At 35.7% G+C, this 24654-nt stretch overlaps 1 protein-coding gene across 25 annotated transcripts in view; it reads left to right on the top strand.

Annotated features, from left to right (window-relative positions):
• LOC138705089 (gamma-taxilin-like) overlaps positions 1–24654 on the top strand; it is a 299903-nt gene that overhangs the window by 88763 nt on the left and 186486 nt on the right. For 24 of the 25 annotated variants that reach the window (XR_011333593.1, XR_011333591.1, XR_011333590.1 and 21 more), the window contains 2 exons: positions 2602–2796; positions 12252–12380. Coding sequence is in view for 3 of the 25 variants with exons in the window: in XM_069833706.1 (XP_069689807.1) it covers positions 2602–2796; positions 12252–12380 (324 nt within the window). In the remaining 22 variants the exon portion in view is untranslated. The remainder of the gene's footprint in view (positions 1–2601; positions 2797–12251; positions 12381–24654) is intronic. The other variant, XR_011333601.1, reaches the window with a different exon arrangement.

Raw genomic sequence — 24654 nt, 5'->3', positions numbered from 1 at the left:
TAGACCAGAATCTGGACCAGACCCGACCCGACCAGACCAGACCAGTCCATCTACCACACCAGAGCAGACCGGACTATGGACCAGACTGGACGAAACCAGACTCTAGACCCTGGACCAGACCGGACTAGACCAGACGCTGCACCAGTCCAGGCCAGACCAGACCCTGGACCGGACCGGACCGGACCAGACCAGACCAGACCAGACCAGACCAGACCAGATCAGATCGCGGACCCCACCAGACCTGACCAGACCAGACTCTGGAGTAGACCAGACCATATGAGACCCTGGACCAGACCAGACCAGACCAGACCCTGAATCAGACCAGCCGACACAAGACTAGACTCTGGACCAGACCAAACCTGATGCTGGACCAGACCAGATAGATCAGACTCATTTGTATTCCCATTAAATGATATAGGTGTCATTTACATTGAGTTATGAATTCCCATTAAATGATATAGGAGTCATTTACATTGAGTTAATATTACTAAACTCATTGACACTGTAGAGTGGATTTTCCATCAATTCCTTTCTCACTAACGTTCTGAAAGTAAAAGTAAAATATGACTTATTTCTTTTATTCTTGGTTAAGGGATTACAAAGTTTATATAATATGCAAATAAAATTATTGTACCTTGTTAAATAAATATCAAGTCTGGAATGTGTTGAATAATTATGAATAGATGAGAAAGTAGGAAGATTATGCACATTGCATTTAGCATACAGAAGGCAGTCGAGAATAAACATTGACGGTAATGTATTTCCAGTTGAATGAAAAGTGGTTATAAATATGGGCATAATAAACTGTAACTAAAGATTTGTAACATAATGTTTGTCTGAGGATTTGTAACATGAAAATTCCTTTATTAATTTTATTAACAAGATATTCAATGAGTGTACTCCAGCCCAGACCAGCTTCGAGGTGAATGCCTAGAAATTTAACTGAGGAAAACAAGTCAGTAATATTTCTGTTAAAAGAAAATTTAATATCTACAATCTTATTAGAGTTAATGCTGAGTTTATTGGCATCACACCATTCTTTTATCGTGAACCATGAGTTGTCAAGCTGTCTTTTCATTAAAACATCATTATCCTGAGAAATTCCAAGTGCCATATCATCAGCAGACATAAAAGTGTCGAGGCAGTCATCCTCAGTGCTGGCTGGGAGATCGTTAATATATACAATGAAGAGCACAGGACCCAGAATGGAACCCTGTGGGACACCAAACTTGACAGGTTTAAATTTGAGACATTGCACTATTACAGTACAATAAACAGATTTGTGTCTGAATGTTAAATAAGAATTTAAAAACATTGTGCAAGAATTATTAAACTATACAATTTCAGTTTTTGTAATAATATATCGTGAGAAATGGTGTCAAAAGCTTTAGTAAAATTGTAAAAACGGTCAACCATTAACCTTTTTTTTTTTTTCTAAAATACCGAAACACTTCTCCATAAATTTAACTATGGCTTCAATTGTATTGTGGGAAGCTCTGAAACCATATTGATTAAAAAATAGACAATTGTATTCAAAGTAATCTGTAATTTGATTATTTAACAGGATTTCAAATACCTTTAAAATTGCAGGTATTATACTAATTGGCCTATTAATTTGAGTAATCTAGCTGATTACCCTTTTTATAAATGGGAATAACTTTGGGATATTTAAAGATGTCTGAAAGGGTGCATTAACAATACAAGTGTTGAAAATATGAGTTAATGACTCACAGATAAAATTTGCAGCTATTTTGATAATTTTTGTACTTGTACCATAAACATCTGGACAAGAACTGTTTCTAAGTTTCAGAATGGCTGACCAGTTACATAATTAAATCTGAAAACTGTACCTGGTTTATATGACTTATTTTTGAAGAATAAATAATCGTTATTTCCTTTAAACGTATTAACAATTTCATGTACTTGACAAATGAAATGGCTATTTATTTCTTTAACATTTATGATGGGATGTTTGTTCTTGGGTGTAGAGTTGTTATTAAGTAATTTAGAGACGACAGACCATGTAGTCTTGGATTTATTAGTAGTGTAATTAATTAAATTAATTGTCAGATGGAATCACATGGAATCCATCAATAATAAATTCTTTTGTCTTGTGTGAAAATGATGTGATTGTAGAGTCTCTTAAAATTTAATATTAATCTCTGAGCTGGAAACTGACATTGAGCCACAAGTTAGCCGAGCTTTTTGTTAACATGATTAACAGAACAGTTTTAAAGCAATTCATACATTTTATACCTCTGATTGATATATACGTCTGTTATCAGTCATTACATCACACTTGATGATATGTGTCAGAGGAAGAACAATAGTTTGTATGCAATAGAGGAGGGAAGGAATTGGCCACCCTACCCGTTTATCTGCTGGCTTAGTTGTGTCGTGAGTGATGCCTTATTTTTGTCACTTGTGAGGTTCAAACCTATCTTCAGACAGTTGACCAATAACAATAACATATATTTTAGTTCTTCAGAGATCAGTATAGTATACTAAAAGTTGTTTATTAATTTATAATGTACCTATTATTTTGTTAATGAGTTTATGATATTGTTTAACAATATTAAATAAGTTTTTGTTTTACTTTAGGATGAGAGTTTACTGAAAATCCGAGAAGAGGAAGAAAAACGAAAAGAAGTTTCAGCCAAATTCCAGAGTACACTTAACGAAATTACAGCTTTAATGCAGCAAAATAATGAAAAAAATTCCAAACTTAGAGAAGACAATCTTGAAATGACTAAAAAGTTTAAAACTGTTTGTGAACAGTATGAGCTGAGAGAACAGGTATGAAATTCATGTTCATAGAAGACATTTGTGCACATTTATTTACTTTGGTCTATGACACTTAATGGTCAAAACATTTTTTAAACTATATTTGAAGTTGTTTTGGATAAGTCTATAATTTTAACTGTGATTCGAAATGTTTTTTTCACTATTCATTCTTAATTATGGATAACTGCAGAGTATTGTAATTGTATATTATACAGTAAAGAGAAATAAATTAAATTAAATATTGTAGGAAATTCACAGTGTGGAATTTTCAGCAAAGGATCAACAGGATAAAACTGTTTGGAAACCATTACTTTGAAATAACATGCATACACACCATTTGATTAAATTGTATTACATTTTCTTGCATTATTAGTGGCCTTTATTATTCTTAATTATTGTTTAGACAAATACCTAATTTATATGGATAAACATTATGAAACTCAAAAAGGATAGACTTGAATCAAACATTAAATAGTCTGATGATTTTCCCCCCCCCCTACATAATTCATTCCTCACCCTATCCCCACTATAAATTACCTTCTTCATTTTCTCTTTATGTGAAGTATAAAGACAACATAAAGTAGTGCAAAAAATTGATTGTGAGGTATTCGTGGAAATACCCATTTTCAATATCCTTGCTACCAAAAATATGGTTTTGGACATTCCATCTGTGTCTGTCTGTCTGTGTATAGTAATTTGTCCTAAACTGTTTGATAGATTTTGTTGATATTCACTATCTAGAGTCAATTTACTCGGAAATAATAATACACATGAAATATAATCACAATAAAATTAACGAGTTCTTAATTAGAATAAAAAACACAATAGCGATTCATTTCAAGATTTGGCAGACAATTTTTTTTAGTGACTTGGTTTCTCATTATACGAAGTATAAGGACAAAGTATTGTAATGTTATGAGAACTTGGTTTTGAGGTTTTTGTGGAAATACACGTTTTGGCATCCATGATATCACAAAAGAGGTTTTGGGCATACCATCTATTTATCTATGTACAGTGATTTCTCCTCAATGCTTGGTACGATTTCGTTCATACTCAGTACCTGTTAGTAATGAATTAGTTGGTCTTTATTTGATATCAAAAACAGACAATGGCAAATCACTCTCAATCAGATCCAAAGATTTTCAACGTAATTTTATGTGACCAAATTATTATAAATGTTATCTATCAAACCAGTTCAAGAGAATAAACTGTAGGCAGTAATATAATTTTTGTAACATGATTTAAAGGAACCGAATTGTTGCGAAATGTGTGAGAATGTATCATTTTTTAAAATACAGTACTCTCCCCAGTATCTGTGGTGGATACTTTCCGAAATCTTCTGTGAATATGCAAAACTGTGGATAATAGCAAACTCTGTAAACGAATTTTTTTTGTTAACATACCTATGGTAAAATTTAATTGACAACTGACAAATGAGAAGACATTAGGGTAAGCAAGTAATAATACTTTAATACTCAATGAGATTTTTTTCTTATTTTATTAGGTCGTTAATTCGTACTTTTTCTCTGATAGAAAGGGGTTTAGGCGTTTTCGTAACAATTAAATTTGTTACTGTATGTTTCGTCATGGCAGGTTCGACATAGTAGGTTTTGTAACATTGTCATATTTTGTCACAGAGTATGTTTCGTCACATTTTTTTGCGACAAAACGTGTTTCATCACAGCCTCGTTTTTCAGTAGCAGTGAAACAAAACATGGAGATCAGTAAATTTGTATTTGCCAGAACTGTTGCTACATAGTGAGTTATGCCCAAAGTATCAGAATATGTCAATGAACTTTACGAGAAGTCCCCAGCCAAACCATGTCCAATGGTTCTCAGGTATGTGAGAATATTATTCTCGTCTTTATATTATTGATACCTTTCCACGCTTCGAGTAATTTTGGTATCGACATCACCATGTTTTCTTCTATTTATGCGATGGTGATTGTCCACAATCCAATTTTTCCATGCCCTGGTGTAAATATGCACTCACCCTGCACCATTCATTGTTTCCAGCTTTGACAGCTTACTAATATCAGCTTCAAGTTGGTTTCGTTGTTATCATACTGTGCATGGCGCTGCACAAGGGCTGAAGTTGGCTCCATCGAAGTTTCAGCTATCTGCTTCATCAACTGAACACATTCATCAACATGGAGCCTTCCCCAGTCTGGTGCATGACCTATGTGCTCTCTGGGACCTTTGATAATGCACCTTCTGTCATCAGATACAGTATTGCTATTGTAGAATAATTGTCCCACTGGTCACACCATACAACACCAATTGTTTAAACATGTAACCTTCATGGATTAATTTTTCTTTCTTAGACTTTGAGAAATGCATGTTGTCTGACATAACTGTTTTGTGACAGAGTTGATGATGGTATGTATGAAAATAACCAAACAATAAATGAACAACCTTTGTCTATCTGTGGAAATAAGCCAATAATGAATGAACAACTTTTGTCTATGTCGAAATCTAATAAGTGACAGAATATGGCCGTTACAATTCATATACTGTGACAAAATGTAGTGTGATGAAACATACCTATGACGAAAAAAGTGTGGTGAAAAGGCCAGGTCCCGATAACAAGCACTTCACATTTTCTCTTAGGATTTGAACTGCCAGAATTACTAATCTTATGTTTTAGTGCCATAATTAATCTCGTAATAACACTGTGAATACACAGAAGAAGAATAGGACCACTGTGTGTTAAGTGAGAGAGACTACTATAGCTAAAATTATTGAAAGTAAGCACAGAACATTCTTAGTGAAACTTAGGCTACTCTTGGACTAAAGTGAAATCCCACAATGATTTCCTTGTACTGTAGACATGTAGTGGCACAGTCTGCTACCAGTGTGAAAACAACCTATTAGCAGTGTTGTCAACTGAAATGTACGGAAAATTGTCAAACAGTAGTTCAGAAGTCACTAGATTCTTTATTATTAGTAGACATAGTTTTATTTTTGTTGCTTGACTATACTGAATCCATATTTAAGCTATACAAAAGTTAAAAAAATTGTCGCCCAAAAACACTGCTTAATAGATAACATGATGCACGCACAATTTGCTTGTTGAACAACACTAGATTAAGACACTAGGCGCTAAAATACGTAAAAAAATAAGTCTCCAAGGTTAACCACAGTTGAAATTCCAGATACAGATTCCATAGATGAGGGGGATTACTGTACTAAGAGAAAGTGACCCAATATAAGGGTTGCAACTCTTAGACACTCCTAAGACTATAAAAGAAATCGTCATTACCATGAGACTATCTCCTATGTTGAAAATCACAACATTGTAGGCACTGTTCTCGCAAGTTTTCTTGAACCTTACATCCCGAAGGTCTATCTTTCGAACTGCTCAGTGCAGCACGTACTTATCAAGGTAGTGGCATGGTTTGGATGCCCCTTCCTTAGGTAGTGCGACTCTATTCAGAAAACATTGGTTCTTTCACTGCAGGGCTCTTTACCATAAAGGAACTTGGTTCAAACACTGACATTATGAAAATAGATATTTTCTCACGGCACTCCTGTTTTCAGAGAAGAACATGATTTCGTAGTAGGTCTTAATCTGTAATGAGTATTTAAGTGTAGTCGTGTATACTACCTCCTCTCTTATCCAGGCTGGGAATCTCCAATGGCTGTATTACTATACTTATTTCTATTAGTGTCCTGTAGTGTTCAAACATGAGAGACAACCAAAACATTACTAACTTCGGCTTATTTTATATGAAAAACTAATCACAAGATCTGTGCTAAAATTTTTAAGCAGTTAAAACATGAAGGATTGGGTGTGGAGAATAGTGAATATTTTTATGACAAGGTGGAACAAACATGACAGGCCTCATTCAGGAGAGCGAACATCAGTGAATATTGAAATTGAAATTCGCCATACTCGACAAACTTGAACTGAACATAGCATCTGTAATACATAACACTAATTCCTTTACATTATACACATTACTTAGACCTATTATGTAAATATTCTTATTACAATATTTTACAGGCTTATTCCAATTTATATTAATTTTCAATTAGGTAAAATCCATATTGATATCATTAGGCTTACTGCTATCGTCATTGTTGTCGCTTGGTCTAAAATTAATGATTATTTTGTAAATGACATCCATTTGTCCAGCCTAATGCAGTGATGTGTCTCTGCAGCCACAGCAGAAAGTCATTTTCAAGATTTCTAAGTTAGACAAAGTAATGCTTCCCGTTGTATGATGTGTTCAAATATAGTGTTTCACTTTATCCCAGACCAACTCAATTGCAATGAGGTCGCAGCTGTAAGGAGGTAAATGAAGGACTTAATGACTGTATGATTTGAAAAGCTTGTTTTTGATTTATTTGATTCACCTCACCCGACCTGGATTTGATTTTATTCTGGGCTATGGAAGAATTTGTAGTGGACAAAGCGGATGCAAGGGGTTTGTGTCGGGGTTTTCTCTTTTCCCTTCACCATGATCATCATTTCACCAATACTTCACAGTCAACCTCAGTCTGAGATCTTGAGTCAGACCTCTGGAACAAATAAAAAATTACTCAAAGTTGTACACATTTGTATTTAATAAAGACTATTAATAAATCCCAAAGCGTGATCCTGCTCATAGTGGCATTATAATCCACCCCTCTTCTTTGTAACTAAACAACTCTCTCTCTCCTAATGGCATACTTGGTGGGTGGTTTGTCTAATTGTAGTGGTATGGAGCATTGTACATTGCAATGACAGATCCTTCAGGCAAATTGGGCAGAACTTGATTTTGAGTCCATTTTTCATAATTACTTGAATTCATCTGCATATTGTAGTTTCCTGTTGATGTGCATGCTCGCTTTATAAACTAACTAGACTCCTCGTAGAAACCCATTTTCTGACCCCAATCAGTCTACTCTATGCACTTCCTCACGCTGTTATACCTTCTACATCACTTTCCTTCTACCAGCCTTTACAAAACGTAATATTGCTGTCAATTCATGTTTCGTCCATGTAAAATATAATTTTGTTCTGCTGTCTAAACTGCTTCATGGGAACAATGTATCTTGTGCGCCAGTCCACAATGTCTGACTTTTCAATGAGGAACTTTCTCTATCCTTGGTGCTTCTTTCACACAACCCCATTATTTGTAATAGATTATGGACTAAATAACTCCACCATTACTCAATTCTCTATTCCAAAACCGGAATCATCTTCCCACCATTGGTACTACTTCTTCCTTAACCAGATAAAATTTTTCGATTGCATCCGAATAACACATTGATCGAACTCCCAGAACTATAACAAAATAATAATGTACAATGACTAATTATGTCGCTCTCAATATACAAATTGCCGAACATAACAATTACAATAGTTATACTTCTAAACATTATATCTAATCTTTCTCAGAGTTGTTCATTAGGTTGCAATTCAACCTTCTTCTTAATTCTCTGTCTTCACAGAACTAATACTTTTGCCAGAGTGTTTAGCAGCTCTCTGATACCGTCTTCAAGAGATTCCAGCAGACATTTGTTTACATTTTCTCCTCACAAAACACAATTATATTTGCAATATTTTCTCTTTCTTCATTGTGGATAACAAGGCTACTTTTTCTACACGGTGCACAGTGGGCCAGACTGAGTAAAAAATGGGACAAAATTGAAAAAATGAACTTTTTTTTACAATACTTTTGACAGTGTATACTCATAGTAGGGATCCTGGTGAGCACTAAACTCATGATGCATCATTGATAACATGTTTTAACAACTGTGGCTACAGCCTTGAAAGAGAGCTATTGTAACCAGGCGACAGCGCACCAGTCAGTCCTAGGCCGTGCGCTTGAGACAGTGGTGTGTGTTACATGGTCATATTCGTGAATAAAGAAATAACAATGGCTGAGAATGTTAGAACAAAGGGTAGGTTTTATTAGGAATACATGTAATTTTGAATTGGTTTTTATAGAGTGTAAATATTTGTGATAACTCGGAGGAATGCAATTTAAGCTAATATATTTTAGTTTTCAATATTTAAAGAGGGTTATAAAGTGCGTGTCACTCGATGTTACGAAAACTTTTGTGTCGATGGTTTAAACAGACCCTATAGATTCCAGAAAAGTCTTATTCAGCTGCGGCTACTTGCACTTTTCTGTTTAATGTGCGAAAATTCAGATACCTACATACAGTATTATTCATTACTATTCCAGATGACCGCTATTTTTTACACCGTGAAATCATGGAAGCCTTGCTACAAAATAATAATGATAAGAGAGCTGTTCATGAGTTTGTTATTTCATAATTAGAATTACGTGAAAATTGTCAACAAGATTTTTCTTCAGAACTAAAGAAACAATAGTTCATTCTGCAGTAATTTGAATAAAAGATAGCAGAAATGCTACAGAATGGAAAATAAATAGGAAGAAAAATATGGCAGTTCATTGGATCAAGAATTTAAGCTGCTCCCATGCAATAAATTTCATGTTGAACATGTGGCTGGATGTTCATAGTTGTACAGTCATTCTGGTCATCCAAGAAAATTGTTCTCTGAATCATCTAAGAAGACCAAGAGGAGGAAAACTGAACATCTCAGAGAAGCTGCTGATCCTGCTGCGCTTGCTCTTGCTACTCAGATAACTCTGAAGGCTTCTGGTAAAAAGAAGCAGCTAAACTAGTGGAAAATGCTGTAAGTACACCAACCCATGCAGCAAAAATTCCAACTGCATATAACGAGCATAGTGGTTCCTGCAAAAATGTTGCAAAATATAGTGGTGATGATGTTTTAGCCCTGATAATGGATGCGAAATTATCTAATACACTTATTGAGACTACAAACAAAACGTAGAAATGTAGATTTGTATCCAACGTACAATGAAGTACGAGAAGCAAAGCTGCATTGCTATCTATGTGATATTACTCTGACAGAAATAAGTGCAGAAGTGAAGTTACAGAGTCTGTTAGATCATACAGCCAGACAAATTTATGAAAAGGAGAAAGGAAGAAATTCAGAGTCAGTTTCCAAATGAGATGGGACTTCTTGTGGACAAACCTAAACCAGGAGAGAGTGGAACCTCAAACAACGGGAATACTCCTAGAAGATTTTTCTCAAATCCCGAATTAACATATCCATAACCGGGATAGACAAAGACTTAATTATACGTTTTGCAGTTGTTCTTCGAGTAATTTCTAGTGGAAGAGACATTAAAATTGATTTTTTCAATCAATATGTGCTAGAAAATACAAAATTGTTCATTCAGAAGTACCCCTAATTTAACCTCCCAGCTAGCGTACACAAAATTCTTATCCATGGGTCTCAGATTATTAACTCAGCTCTGCTTCCAATTGCACAGTTATCCGAGGAGGCTCATAATAAAGATATTAAAATAATATATCGAGAGCCCCACACAAGGAAAAGTTCTCGTAAAAATACAATGACAGATTTAGTCAAGAACCTTATCATATCTTCCGATCCTCTCATTTCAAATATCAGAAAGTCACATAAAAAACACAAAACTCCCTTGTGGAAGGAAGGATTACAGCTATTGAAAGACTCTATTGAGGAAGAAGAAGAAGAAAGTGCCATTCATTAAGAAAATGTCAGTGATGGAAATGTAATGATGAGGAATCAGATATTGAATAAAAAACTATTATGTTGTGAAAGTGCTTTTAACTTAAAGAAAAAGTGAAAACTATTGAATAACTATTGATTTTATGCATCCAAGAAAACAATAGAGACATAAAATAATTTTGTCCCATTTTGAGTCGATTCTGGCCCACTGTGCGGTGGTGTGATTTCATCATGGTTGCTGTTCGATCGTTAGTGTTATAATGCTATGGGTATGCAGTGTAGAAAATACATAGCTCTTTGTTTCTTAACAAGAGATTATAACTCGGAGAATGTGCATACTGCTCTGTTGGCTCCACCTCCCGTTACGCGCATTCTTCCCTCTGCCCCTCTGTCGTCTCTCAGGAAGTTCAAGTTAACCTGCGACAGCAGTAGTAATAATAGGTCTAACTGTCTAAAATCTGTGAAAATAAATTTTGGAGATACAAATGCATTTTTAAAGTAACTTGTCTAAAAAAATAAAAGAAAAAGTTTTGAAGTTCCAAATGGAAATTTAAAATAACTTTATAAAATCTGTGAATACAAGTTTTGAACATCCATATTAATATGGTGAAGAATGGGTAGAACAGAGAAAAATTCTTTCTGGCACTGGAGAATATGTGACAGTGGTACAATGTCCAACATGCTATGTACAGAGATGCACTCATTACGAGTGACTAAGTGGCCGGGGTCTGATGGAATAATGTGCCCTCTTGAATCACGAAGTGATTACTTATGCTTATCATATTACTATGATGTACCGAAATACGATATTTCCGAGCAAGAATTCTGTATTACCATATGGTAGAGCTGAAAACCTGGGTTTGAGTCCCGGTGCCGGAGAGAATTTTTCTCCATTCTACCCATTCTTCACCATAATGTAATGCAGAATTCCTACACAGAAATATCATATGTATTTCGGTACATAATAATAATAATAATAATAATAATAATAATAATAATAATAATCCATATTAATCTTTAAAATAATTTCATAAAATCTGTGAAAACAAGTTTTGAACATTCAAATTGATGTATAAAACTTGTTTCTACAGATTTACAATGTTATTACTTCTGAAAAGTTATGATATTGCACATAGGAGATAATTGTCGTGGCAGCATAGAAATACACTAAAAGGAAGTCCAAATGTTGTAGCTGTATTATAGCTATAATTTGAAAAAATTGTGGAAATTCCAGATACTAAATGGCCAGTTATACAAATTTTAATAACCCTAACAAGCATCATAATTAAGAATTTGTTATTCCACTCTGACTAAAGGTTTAAAAACATTGTTGTTCTGTGTATACTGCAATGCTGAAATTTAAAAAGTCAAGGCACAGTTATATAAAAAATGACAAGAAGAGTAGGTCTATTTCTCCACTTACAAATAATTTTGTTTATCAAATGTTTGAGAGCAGAAGTCTTGAAGAGGTGTTATATTTCAAATAAAACTATGAAAATGAGAATAAAGAATTTCAAAAGTTAGAAATAGTAATGCGGGAAGCTAAAATTTTAGTGTCTTCTTTTCCTTCCTGTTTTTGTATTTTTTTTGTGTGTGTATTTTCAGGGCTCTTGAAACTTATATTTCAATGAGTCACATCCAATATTTATTAATTATGATTTTCTAAATGTAAATTTCTCCCTATAAACTTATAAAATGCAGTGTGAATGAAAGTAACATCTTTATACATTTAAATTATTATTTAATTAAGGAATTTCCTGATTTCTTTATGAATGGAATTTTGATACATTTTATGAAAGGAATTTGTATATTTTAAATATTTACAGTATATTGGCATAAGAATCTTGTCTTTTTTACGAGTACACAACTGTATTTCATGTTGTAATTCATTATATTGCAATATTATTTCTCCATACTTCATTCTTTTCAGCAAGTAGAGAAAATAACCAAACAGATGCAGCTAGAAGCACAGCTAGCTGATGCTAAATTAGCAAAAGCAAAAATGGAAATGGCTGCAGAAAAGGAGGCCCTCCTGAAGGAGAAACAACAGCTGTTGATGGTAATAGAAAGACTGTAGTTTCTGTGAATAGTTTGAAGACCAAAGTTATTTAGTAATTGTCTAACTTTTCATAATGATCAGCCTCAATAACTCCGACCTATTAATGTCATTGAGATGACTATTGGCTGTCGGGTTCTTTTGTGTGAAGTGTATCATTGTTGGGGATTCATATTCTCATTCATTAAGAATACAGTAAAAGGAATAATGCTCTGCATGCATATTTGTAATGTTTTGAAACTATAGTCGAAATCGGTTATAACAACTCCAAAGGGATCGCCAGTTTACAGTCATTTTAGCTGATAGTCGCACAAACCGGAGTTTTTTTTTTTTTACTAAAAATTTCATAACTGTAAATTTTAGGCTGCACACTTACATGGTTAATGAACAGAATAGAATTAAAATTTCTAAAAACGTAACGGAAATTCAGTACTTACAATATTTACAATACATTATTTGTGGAGAAGGACTGAAGAGGAATTTTTCTTCTAATGTTTATAAAGTACATACAGCAATAATGCCAGCAAAATATAAAAAACCTATTATAAGTGAGGAAAGAAACATTGTAAATTGTTCAATAACATAGTACAGGAGTCGGCAACCTTTTTGTAAGAATGGGCCACAATGATAAGTGAAGGAGACCTAGGCTGTACATGATTTACAGTTAAATGAATGATAAATATCATTCAAATATATATACAGTATTATCCTCTTCATTAATTAATTATTTATTACATATTAAAAAATAAGAAATAATATAACTAAACAACATAGCAAATAAATTATGTAAATTAGATTTTGTAGCTTTGGTAGACTCATAAATTCAAAGTCTCAAAACAATATGTGCTTTAATTGTACAAATGAAAATCTGGCATTACAATTGGCGGGTGGGTGGGAAAAGTGTGTTAACTCCAGAAAAGTTGTTTTCGAGAAAAAATACTTTTACAGTTTGAATAGTTCCCCCAAATCGTAATTTGTATACTTTTACTTCGTGATCCACTCATAGTGTTTGTTAGAGTATTGTTAACCTTTCCTAAAAATATCTGAAACTCAAGTTTAATTTAAAACTCTAAAATGGGCTTAAACATAAGACGATGCTGTGAAAAATTCGACACGCTTTACCCACTCAAGTTTTCATGTATATAAATGTTTACTGCTACAAGTAATTTAATATAGCAGTTACTTTATGTGCTTATTTTTGAAAATGTAGGGAGCAAGATAATAAAATACAATGGCAGTAAAAGTATAATAAGAACAACACACTTTCAACTTAATTTGATGTCAACTTAAAATACAAAAGCAACATTACAATGATATAAAAATGTATACATATTTTTTCATAGTTTCCTGTCCAAGGACAGGTCTTTTACTGCAAACCTAGCATTCTCAAATCTTTTCTATTTCTCGCTGTCAGAATCCTGTATAGCAGTCATACATATGGCAGTAACATGACGTTTCATTCTACCCACCACATGAATCGAGAAACTCTGTTTTTACTCTGGCTTGAAATAGGTATTTTATTAAGGAATTATACACATAGAAATAGATATTATTGCCGCCTCTTCCAGCAATGGCTTCATACCATGCAAAACAGTATCCTTGGTCTACATCACAATCATGAATCAAAGTTGAATGTCCAGAGTTGCCTCTTACAGTAAGCAATTGAACTCTGTAAAAATGACGTGGACAAGCAAGCACTGCTGCATGTCAAAAGTCACAGGCTTTTCGGCTGCGTCTGTCTTGCTTATTTCCTTACCAAATTCTTTTACTTTATATGCATTTTCCGCTTCCTCTTGATGCTCTCATACTGTCATTATCCTACGCAACATGAAATGCTAGTGTCAGCTTATCACATGTGCTGCATGTGTCCTTATGAGGTTCTTTATTGAGAGGTTTAACTTATGAAATTCACTTTTAAAGATGCGTCTACTTATAGGTCGTTCAACGCGCTTTTCTTTGTACTCATTGTACAGTCCAGTAAGCGGGACTTAAGATGGCAAGTATTTTGTACTTGTATTTTTTCTTGCATAGTGACATTCGAATGTTTGGATGGTTTTAAGAACTGTTTCACATTATTCGAAACAGCAGGTTTTATCTTCTGGGATAAAGTATTTGAGCCTTTGTGATTATTATTTCTTTTCCATTGTTGGGACTTCAGAGTCATAAAATGTATAAGCGACATAAATCGTACCTGGTGCAACTACCTCTTGAAAGCAAAAATATTCTAAAAGTTGTGACAAATGTTTTAATTGTTAACTACTGGAGTTAACACACTTTACACACCCACAACTATGATCTTGATGAATCAATGCAGAGAACACAATCACATAGCTACAGTTCTAATTGAGATAGGAGGTACCGAACTATACACAAATGTGCGTCTTGTTTTGCTTTACCATCTGAAATTAAGAACTCAATTTCAGCCATCTGTGGAGTTAACTCACTTTACCCACCCATCTGCCAATTTACGCCTTATCTTTAAAGAGAAGATTGCGACTGAATTTTAGATGCAAGAAAATTTATATCTGTTTCGAAGTTGGTAACTGATATATGTAAACAGTCATGCAAATGGTCATCAGTTATTCTTGAGCGAAATTTTGAGTTTACATTTCATCCTTGAAAATGTCTGCTCATACATATAAATGCTTCCAAAAACTGTTAACATTTTAGCTGCAAGTTTTTTTATGTTGGGAAACTGTGTTACTGAGAGACATTTGTAAAATTGTACCCTGATATTTGAATGAAATATTTCTTTCAGTTCGTCAGTAGTCTACATGTCAATGAGTTCAAGTTGGTACATTTCAGGTAGTACTGTCTCTATTTCAATGGTAAAAGGGTTCTGAAATAAGCGAATATCCATGAAATATATATCAGAATTCTAAAATCGTGCATGAAATTCCTTCTACAACCATCCTAACATTTCACAAAATCTTTTGTGCGTAACTGTGGTACTCCCTTCTTGTGAAATACTCTTGTAGCAAGGGAAATGAAAAAAGTTTTCTTCATTCGACTGTTTGGCAAAGAGTTGGGGCCACCAAGCTTCAGTAAATCAATCCAAATTAAACATTAACTAGTGAACATTAAAATATTTAACAATTCACTAACCAACTAAATTTTCTTAATATTTAGTGAACAGTAAATAATGACTCATTATGAATAAATAAGTGCGATCAATGAAGTTTTCATAACTATATCAGAACATCATTCTACGAAACCACAGTCTATTATGTCGCAAATCGGGTACCGTCTTCGAAAAAACTTTGTTGTGTCTCTTGGTAGTGGAAATGTTGAAATTGTGACCATGATTTTCACAAGTACATTTATATGTGCACTGTCTCCATAGACCTCAAGCCGACCAGCTACAAGCATCTCGTCATGCTATTGAATTCATGACTTTCCGGTGGAGCAGTCAATAGCGTGCTGGCTTCCAGATTCCCTGACTCCCAACCAAATCAACTTCTTTTTTTTTTATTAACGTAACTAATTTTTATACATGTTACCTCTCTTCATTGTTTATAGTGGAATGAATTTCCCAACTCTGGCTTCACTAGGAGAATAAAAAACTCAGGGAGATCAATTTTCTTCCCAAAATAAAACAAAGATAAACAAACGAATTAAAGAAAAATAAAAAAATAACACATGTGGCTCTAGTACTTTGTCCACATGCCACTGGCATCTATCAATGCCTGGCGTCTTCGGGACATTGAGTCCACCAGATCACGGAAATACGTGGGGTGTAACTTTAATAGTGGCAACACTGCTGTAAAAGTGAAACGAGAAGGAGTTAATTGTTGTCACTTCTACCACATGTTAGTCTATGTCTGCCCTCCTCTCTCCTTAAAGGACTCTTCCGTCCGACTCAACACCGCATGCTCTGTGGAAAGTTGAAGTTAGTTACAGCTCTAAGCGGTTGTGTGTCGCCATGTTTACAAAGCAGGAACAGTGATCTTGGCTGAAAATTCAATCTGCCCATGGTCATACAGCACAACAATGTCATGATGGTCTTGTTGAGGCATGTGGAGAGACGGTGTTACCATACAGGACTGTGGCGACGTGGGTTCGAGCCTTCAACAAAAGGCGTGACCATGTGGAAAACATGGCTCAGCCGGGTTGTCCGAGTGTTAGTGAAGAGGAAGTGCAAGCTGTTCTGCGCTCTTAGACAATAATCGACGAGAGACGGTACGTGAGTTAGCCCAGGAGATAAGAATATCGCATGTGACTGTGTTTCGTATTCTAAAGAATCGCCTAAAAATGAGAAAAATTGCATCTTGGTTGGTTTCCTGGGATTTGACGGAGGCATAGTGATGTATACGATATGACACCGCTCAAACTCACTTGGAGCATTGTGATTGTGAAGGAGATGCCTTCTTACGGCGTATTGTTGCGCTTGATGAGACGTGGGCCAGGTCATACGAGCCAATCAAATGAGTGGCGTCATTACGGGTCACCACGTAAAACAGTGGAGCTTCGTCGTACCCCTACAAATGTGAAAGTTATGCTGATTGTTATGTATGACTGTGACAGCGTCATCCTAACACATACCATCGCGCAAAGACAGAATGTTAAAGCACAGTATTTCCGTCATTTTTGGAGCATAATCTGAGACCAGCGTTGCAAAGAAAGCACCTACACGTTTTGCAGAATCCTCCCATCATTTTGCAGGATAACACAAGGGCGCACACAGCACACCCTGTAGCTGATTTATACCGCCGCTGGGGATGGGAAGTGCTTTTCTATCCACCACATTCACCGGAATTAAGCTCCTGTGATTATGACTTAATTCCAAAGATAAAGGATCCACTTCGTGACGTTCGATTCTGGACTGTTCCCGATATTCTGCAGGCAGTAGGACGGTCCATCAGAAACATCAACAGAACAGGAGCTACTAGAGGAATACTATGACTTCCACATCGCAGGCAACGAGTTGTAGACAATGCTGGTTACTACATTGAAGGACTGTAGAAGTTTCACAGATGTATCACTTCTATATTCGTAATAAATAAATAGTTGCTATTATTAAAGTTACAACCTGTGTAGTTCTGGTCCTCAGCGAAATCTCCCCAGGTAGCCAGAACTTGATCCCACAACTGATCTGGATTTTGAGGTCGGTTGTCTCAATATTTGTCAATCCTCTTTGTTTTCAGGCTTTCCCGTGAACCATCTTTGAATGTTTATGGTGGTGTGTATGGGGTGGTTATCCTGCTGGAAAATTAAATTTTCTTCAGAAAGAAAACAATTATAAATTTCATGAATCCACTTCTTCTGCTTCTGTTGTAATGCCATTGCAAACAATAATGATTCCTCTGGATCCATCCTCTTGGCCATCTTGTAGAAAATGTCTCTGGTGGATGATGCATTTATTATATAGTACTTAGTGTGCGCATGTTTATATCTTATCGCTAGCTATAATATCTCACAAAAGCATAAGCATAACGCTATATAGTATAGTGTCCGGTAGAGTCGGGCAAACAGCCTCTTACTCCCGCTCGTTCTCGTAGGCGATACTAGCTGGCCGATAACGCCAGTTTCATATTCTCGAGATTGCCTCTCTCGGGAACGAGGAATACTGGGTCCCAGCATGTTATTGCACGGCCGACTTATCATTATGAAATGCGTACACTGACTGCTGACTTAATTGCCGCTCATCACTGCAATTCGTGACTCTTTCTGAAATATTAATGTTCATAAAGTAATTTAAGAAGGCACAACAGTGTGGTATACAATAGTACAGCACATTATGATTGTCGACATTCTTACAGACGTCACACTATTTTAATGAACTATTTATTGCCCTTCTGGAGAAGAAAAATAATGCAGCACTTTCAGTCATTACCTAATCCTAAGCTATGGTTGGAGCTGTGATATACTTTCTCGCTATCAGCATTTTGTTGACATTCCATATTTAATCATTCGATAGTGTTTTGTGTATGCTATAGTAATGGATATCACACAACTGTATTATTATATTGCGCATTCACATCTGAATGTTTCGTTGTTATCAGCATGGGTGATTATTGCGCTGTATAAGGACGAAATAAAATAATTAATACTTATTTATATTATTATAAAGGACCAAAGACTCTGACAAAAGATATTTTTGTTTCCCAACTGATAAAATGCTGAATGTGAAATGGAAACACTTTTCCAAGAGGAAGGACAGAATTACGAAATAGAGTAGATCCTTTCACAAATTGATCATAATTACTTACAAATGCGTTTTAAGGAACCCGGAGGTTCATTGCCGCTCTCACATAAGCCCGTCACCGGTCTCTATACTGAGCAAGATCAATCCAATATCTACCATTGATCCATTTTTATATTATCTTTCATCTATGTCTCTGCCTCTCCAAATATATTTTCCCTCCGGCCATCCAACTAACACTCTATATGCATTTCTGGATTCGCTCATACCTGCTAGAAGTTCTGCCCATCTGAAACCTCTGAATTTAATATTCCTAATTGTGTCAGGCGAAGAGTACAATGTGTGCAGTTCTATGTTGTGCAGCTTCCTCCATTCTCCATCCATCTTAGCCTCAAATATCTTCCTAAGAATCTTATTCTCGAACACCCTTAACCTCTGTTCCTCTCTCACAATGAGAGTCCAAATTTCATAACCATACAGAACAACCGGTAATATAACTGTTTTATAAGTTCTAACTTTCAAGGGTTTTTGAGAGCAGGCTGGATGACAAAAGCTTCTCAACCGAATAATAACAGGCATTTCCCCCCATATTTATTCTGCGTTTCCTCCCGAGTGTCATTTATATTTGCTTAATCATAATAACATAGAATAAAAGAGGGTTATAATTATTATTATTATTATTCTTATTATTATTATTATTCCGTGTATTGTGGGTCCCTATCACCACGGCATGGCGCGTCCTCAGGTTGCGGATAAAGGAGACGGCCTCCAGATATGGAGAGTAGCTGCGAATATATTGAATAAGCAGTCGTGTACAGCCGATAAGGGGTGGTCCTCCAGCTTGGGGGTTGGGCGAAGGGCTAACAACCCATCACCGTAAAAAACAGCTTGTTACGAAACCTAACACCTTAACCTCTGTTCCTCTCTCAAAATGAGAGTCCAAATTTCATAACCATACAGAACAACCGGTAATATAACTGTTTTATAAATTCTAACTTTCAAGTTTTTTGAGAGCAGGCTGGATGACAAAAGCTTCTCAACCGAATAATAACAGGCATTTCCCCCATATTTATTCTGCGTTTCCTCCTGAGTGTCATTTATATTTGCTTAATCATAATAACAGAGAATAAAAGAGGGTTATAATTATTATTATTATTATTATTATTCTTATTATTATTATTATTATTATTATTATTATTATTATTCCATGTATTGTGGGTCCCTATCACCACGGCATGGCGCGTCCTCAGGTTGCGGATAGAGGAGACGTCCTCCAGATATGGAGGGTAGCTGCGAATATATTGAATAAGCAATCGTGTACAGCCGATAAGGGGTGGTTCTCCAGCTTGGGGGTTGGGCGAAGGGCTAACAACCCATCACCGTAAAAAACAGCTTGTTACGAAACCTAACAGTAAGCCTCGGAATGGGACTGATTCTCCTGCACGACCACAGCAAAGGAAAAAGGTTATAAGATTTGGTACATGGAACGTAACTAGTCTTTATAGAACAGGAGGGGTAACATTAGTAGCAAAAGAACTAGCTAGATATAGAATAGACTTCGTGAGAGTACAAGAGGTTAGGTTGGATGGGAATGGCATATCACAAATAGGCGATTACTTACTGTATTATGGAGAAGGAAACGATAATCACCAATTAGGAACAGGATTCTTTGTAAATAAAAGAATAAAATCAGCAGTAGAAAAGGTCGAATTTATCAGTGACAGGTTATCGTATTTAGTACTTAAGGGTAGATGGTGCGATATCGTAGTTATAAATGCTCACGCCCCTACAGAAGAGAAAGACGACCATATAAAGGATAGCTTCTATGAGGAATTGGAACACACTTTTGATCAGTTACCTAGATATCACATGAAAATTTTAATGGGGGATTTCAATGCTAAAGTAGGACAGGAGGGTATTTTTAAACCAACAATTGTAAAAGAGAGCCTACACGTAAGTAGTAATGACAATGGAGTTAGGTTAGTCAACTTTGCCACATCACAAAATATAATTGTCAAGAGTACAACATTCCCCCATAAGGATATACATAAATATACGTGGACTTCTCCAGATGGAATGACACATAACCAGATAGATCATATCTTGGTAGATAAAAGAAGGCACACTAGTATAATAGACATTCAAACTTTCAGGGGGGCAGACTGTAATTCTGACCTTTATTTGGTAATTGGAGAATTAAGAGAAAGACTATCAGTAGCCAAGCGAGTAGAGCAACAAGCTAATATTAGTAGATTCAATATTTTGAAATTAAAGGACGAGGAAACTAAGCAACGTTGAAATTTCAAATAGGTTGCTGCTTTAGCAACTGCTGACGAAGCTGAGGAAGAGTTAGATGTCAATAGCGTGTGGGACAATATCCGAGATAATATCAAAATTGCAGCTGAGCAGAGCATAGGTTATCATGAAACTAAGAAAAAGAGACCATGGTTTGATGAAGATTGTTCCATTGTAGTAGATAGAAGGAAACAGGCAAAATTGAAATTCTTACAGGACCCAATTGTGGAGAATAGAGATAATTATTTCAATGAAAGACGGGAAGCAAGTCGTACACTTAGGAATAAAAAGAGAGATTACTTGAAGGAAAAACTGAATGAGATAGAAACAAATAGTGAGAATAAAAGCATTCGAGATTTATATAAGGGTATAAAGGAATTTAAAAACGGATATCAGGCAAGGGTAAACATGATCAAGGATGAGAATGGCGACTTAACTTGCAGACTCTCATTCAATCCTGAACAGATGGAAAAACTACTTTTGGCAACTACTAAATATACATATGCCAAATAGAAATGATCAGGACGAAATTCAAATACAAACTGCTGAGCCATTCATACTGGAACCCACACTTTCTGAAGTCGAAATTGCGATAGAAAATCTGAAAAAGTACAAGTCTCCAGGTATTGATCAAATTCCAGCAGAATTAATACAAGAGGGTGGAAGGGCATTATCTAGCGAAATTTATAAACTTGTACTTGCTATTTGGGAAAAGGAAATTGTACCAGAACAATGGAAGGAGTCCATAATCGTAGCTATTTTTAAGAAGGGGGACAAAACTAACTGTAGTAACTTTCGAGGAATATCACTTTTGTTGACGTCGTACAAAATTTTGTCGAATATCCTTTTGAGAAGATTAACTCCATATATAGATGAAATTATTGGGGATCATCAGTGTGGTTTTAGGCGTAATAGATGGACTATTGATCAGATTTTGTGTATTCGACAGATAATGGAGAAAAAATGGGAGTATAAGGGTACAATACATCAGTTATTCATAGATTTCAAAAAGGCGTATGACTTGGTTAAGAGAGAAGTTGTATATCATATTCTTTTTGAATTTGATATTCCCAAGAAACTAGTTCGATTAATTAAAATGTGTCTTAGTGAAACTTACAGCAGAGTCCGTATAGGCCAGTTCCTATCTGATGCTTTTCCAATTCACTGCGGGCTAAAGCAGGGAGATGCACTATCACCTTTACTTTTTAACTTCGCTCTAGAATATGCCATTAGGAAAGTTCAGGATAATAGACAGGGTTTGGAGTTGAATGGGTTACATCAGCTTCTTGTCTATGTGGATGACGTGAATATGCTAGGAGAAAATGCACAAACGATTAGGGAAAACACGGAAATCTTAGTTGAATAAAGTAAAGCGATAGGGTTGGAAGTAAATCCCGAAAAGACTAAGTATATGATTATGTCTCGTGACCAGAATATTGTACGAAATGGAACTATAAAAATTGGAGATTTATCTTTCGAAGACGTGGAAAAATTCAAATATCTTGGAGCAACAGTAACAAATATAAATGACACTCGGGAGAAAATTAAACACAGAATAAATATGGGAAATGCATGTTATTATTCGGTTGAGAAGCTTTTGTCATCTCGTCCTCTGTCCAAAAATCTGAAAGTTAGAATGTATAAAACAGTTATATTACTGGTTGTTCTGTATGGTTGTGAAACTTGGACTCTCACTTTGAGAGAGGAACATAGATTAAGGGTGTTTGAGAATAAGGTTCTTAGGAAAATATTTGGGGCTAAGAGGGATGAAGTTACAGGAGAATGGAGAAAGTTACACAACGCAGAGCTGCACGCATTGTATTCTTCACCTGACATAATTAGGAACATAAAATCCAGACGTTTGGGATGGGCAGGACATGTAGTACATATGGGCGAATCCAGAAATCCATATAGAGTGTTAGTTGGGAGGCCGGAGGGAAAAAGACATTTGGGGAGGCCGAGTCGTAAGTGGGAAAATAATATTAAAATGGATTTGAGGGAGGTGGAATATGATGGTAGAGACTGGATTAATCTTGCTCAGGATAGGGACCAATGGCGGGCTTATGTGAGGGCGGCAATGAACCTCCGGGTTCCTTAAAAGCCAGTAAGTAAGTAAGTATTATTATTATTATTATTATTATTATTATTATTATTATTATTATTATTATTATTATTGGGCAGACCTTTCAAGCGTTGGCAAGATACAGTATCGGGCCACTAGGCCCAATACATGCAAGGATGATGATGATGATGATGATTATTATTATTATTATTATTATTATTATTATTATTAAATTAGTTACTTTAATATGCTTTATCAACTGCTATAGCTATCTATCCTCTGAATGAAATGATAATGCCAGCGAAATGAGTTCAGGGTCCAGCGCCGAAAGTTACCCAGCATTTGCTCTCAATGGGTTGAGGCGAGAAACCTCAGCCAGGTAAAGGCTGGTTCGCAATAAACCAGGAACAGAAACGACAACGAGAAATAATGTTAAAATATATGTATTTAAATGTGAGCATTCACAATTAACAATAAGATTGCCGGAGCCCGGGAACGGGAACATGAAAGTTAGTTGTGAGTGCTCACATTTAAATGCATCTATTTTAACAATATTTCCATTATTGTTGTCGTTTCCTTTCCCGGTTTATTGTGAACCAGTCTTAACTTGCCCCAACCAAGATTCGAACCAGAATCCGATCGTTTCACAGTCAGGTGTGCTAACCGTTACTCTACAGCGATGGATTATTATTATTATTATTATTATTATTATTATTATTGTATTATTTATTATTATTATTATTATTATCACTGTTATCATCATTATCATTATCGTAATCATTAGGATGATCAAGATTATGATTATCAGGATCATTATGATGGTTATTATTTATTATTATTGGCTTGTAAGTTATCATTAGGTACAACTTATTAGAAATCTTATTAATTCTTAATTTGTTATTCTCGTTCCTATAACATATAGGATAATAATTCGAAATTTTTTCGGGCTTCCAGCCAGGTCATAAGTTGGTGATCCACCGACGTTTCGAGGATGTTCATCTTCCTCATCTTCAGGGTTAAATGATGTCTAGGGGTACCCAGCTCCTTAATTTATAGTGCCAGAGGGAGAGGTCAGCCGAGGAGCTGTGCGCTGATTGGCTCTTATTAGTGTGGACTGCGGCGTGAACACGGCCAACGCGTCGTCTTGCTTTGTGCTTTTCGGCTGATAGACCACGGGTCTCACGAAGGGCTCGGTGGACGAGTTCTTATGTGTCCTCCGCTGATGACGGCCTGTCGTCTGGGCGTTGAGAAATTTAATAGCCGGTGCCCACGCTGCGCTTAGTTGGAGACCCGAGTCCCAATTCAGGTTACCGCGTTCTGCCGCTATGGCCAAGGTTTCCTTTACTCTTCTATCCCAGTAGCCCGAACACTTCGCCAGGACCTCGGTGTTATTAAAATTAGCCCTATGGCTTTTTTCAATACAGTGTTCAGCCAATCCGGATATTTCGGGCTGCATAATCTGATGCTTCTTTGATGTCCTGAAAGACGTGTAGGAGCTGGGTACCCCTAGACATCATTTAACCCTGAAGATGAGGAAGATGAACATCCTCGAAACGTCGGTGGATCACCAACTTATGACCTGGCTGGAAGCCCGAGAAAATTTCGAATTATCATGTCGCCAGGAAAGCTTCAGTAGTTATTTCAGGATAATAATTATTGTAAACCATATAGGCCCGTATCATTTTATGTTCCAACATGGCTACAATACAATAAGGATTGTTCTGTAACAATAATTTATAATCAGCACACCAATAGAAAGTGTAGTTTTTTATAGTATA

Source organism: Periplaneta americana, chromosome 8, assembly GCF_040183065.1.
Source record: "Periplaneta americana isolate PAMFEO1 chromosome 8, P.americana_PAMFEO1_priV1, whole genome shotgun sequence".
Taxonomy (NCBI): domain Eukaryota; kingdom Metazoa; phylum Arthropoda; class Insecta; order Blattodea; family Blattidae; genus Periplaneta; species Periplaneta americana.
This window is presented reverse-complemented; position numbering and strand designations above follow the sequence as displayed.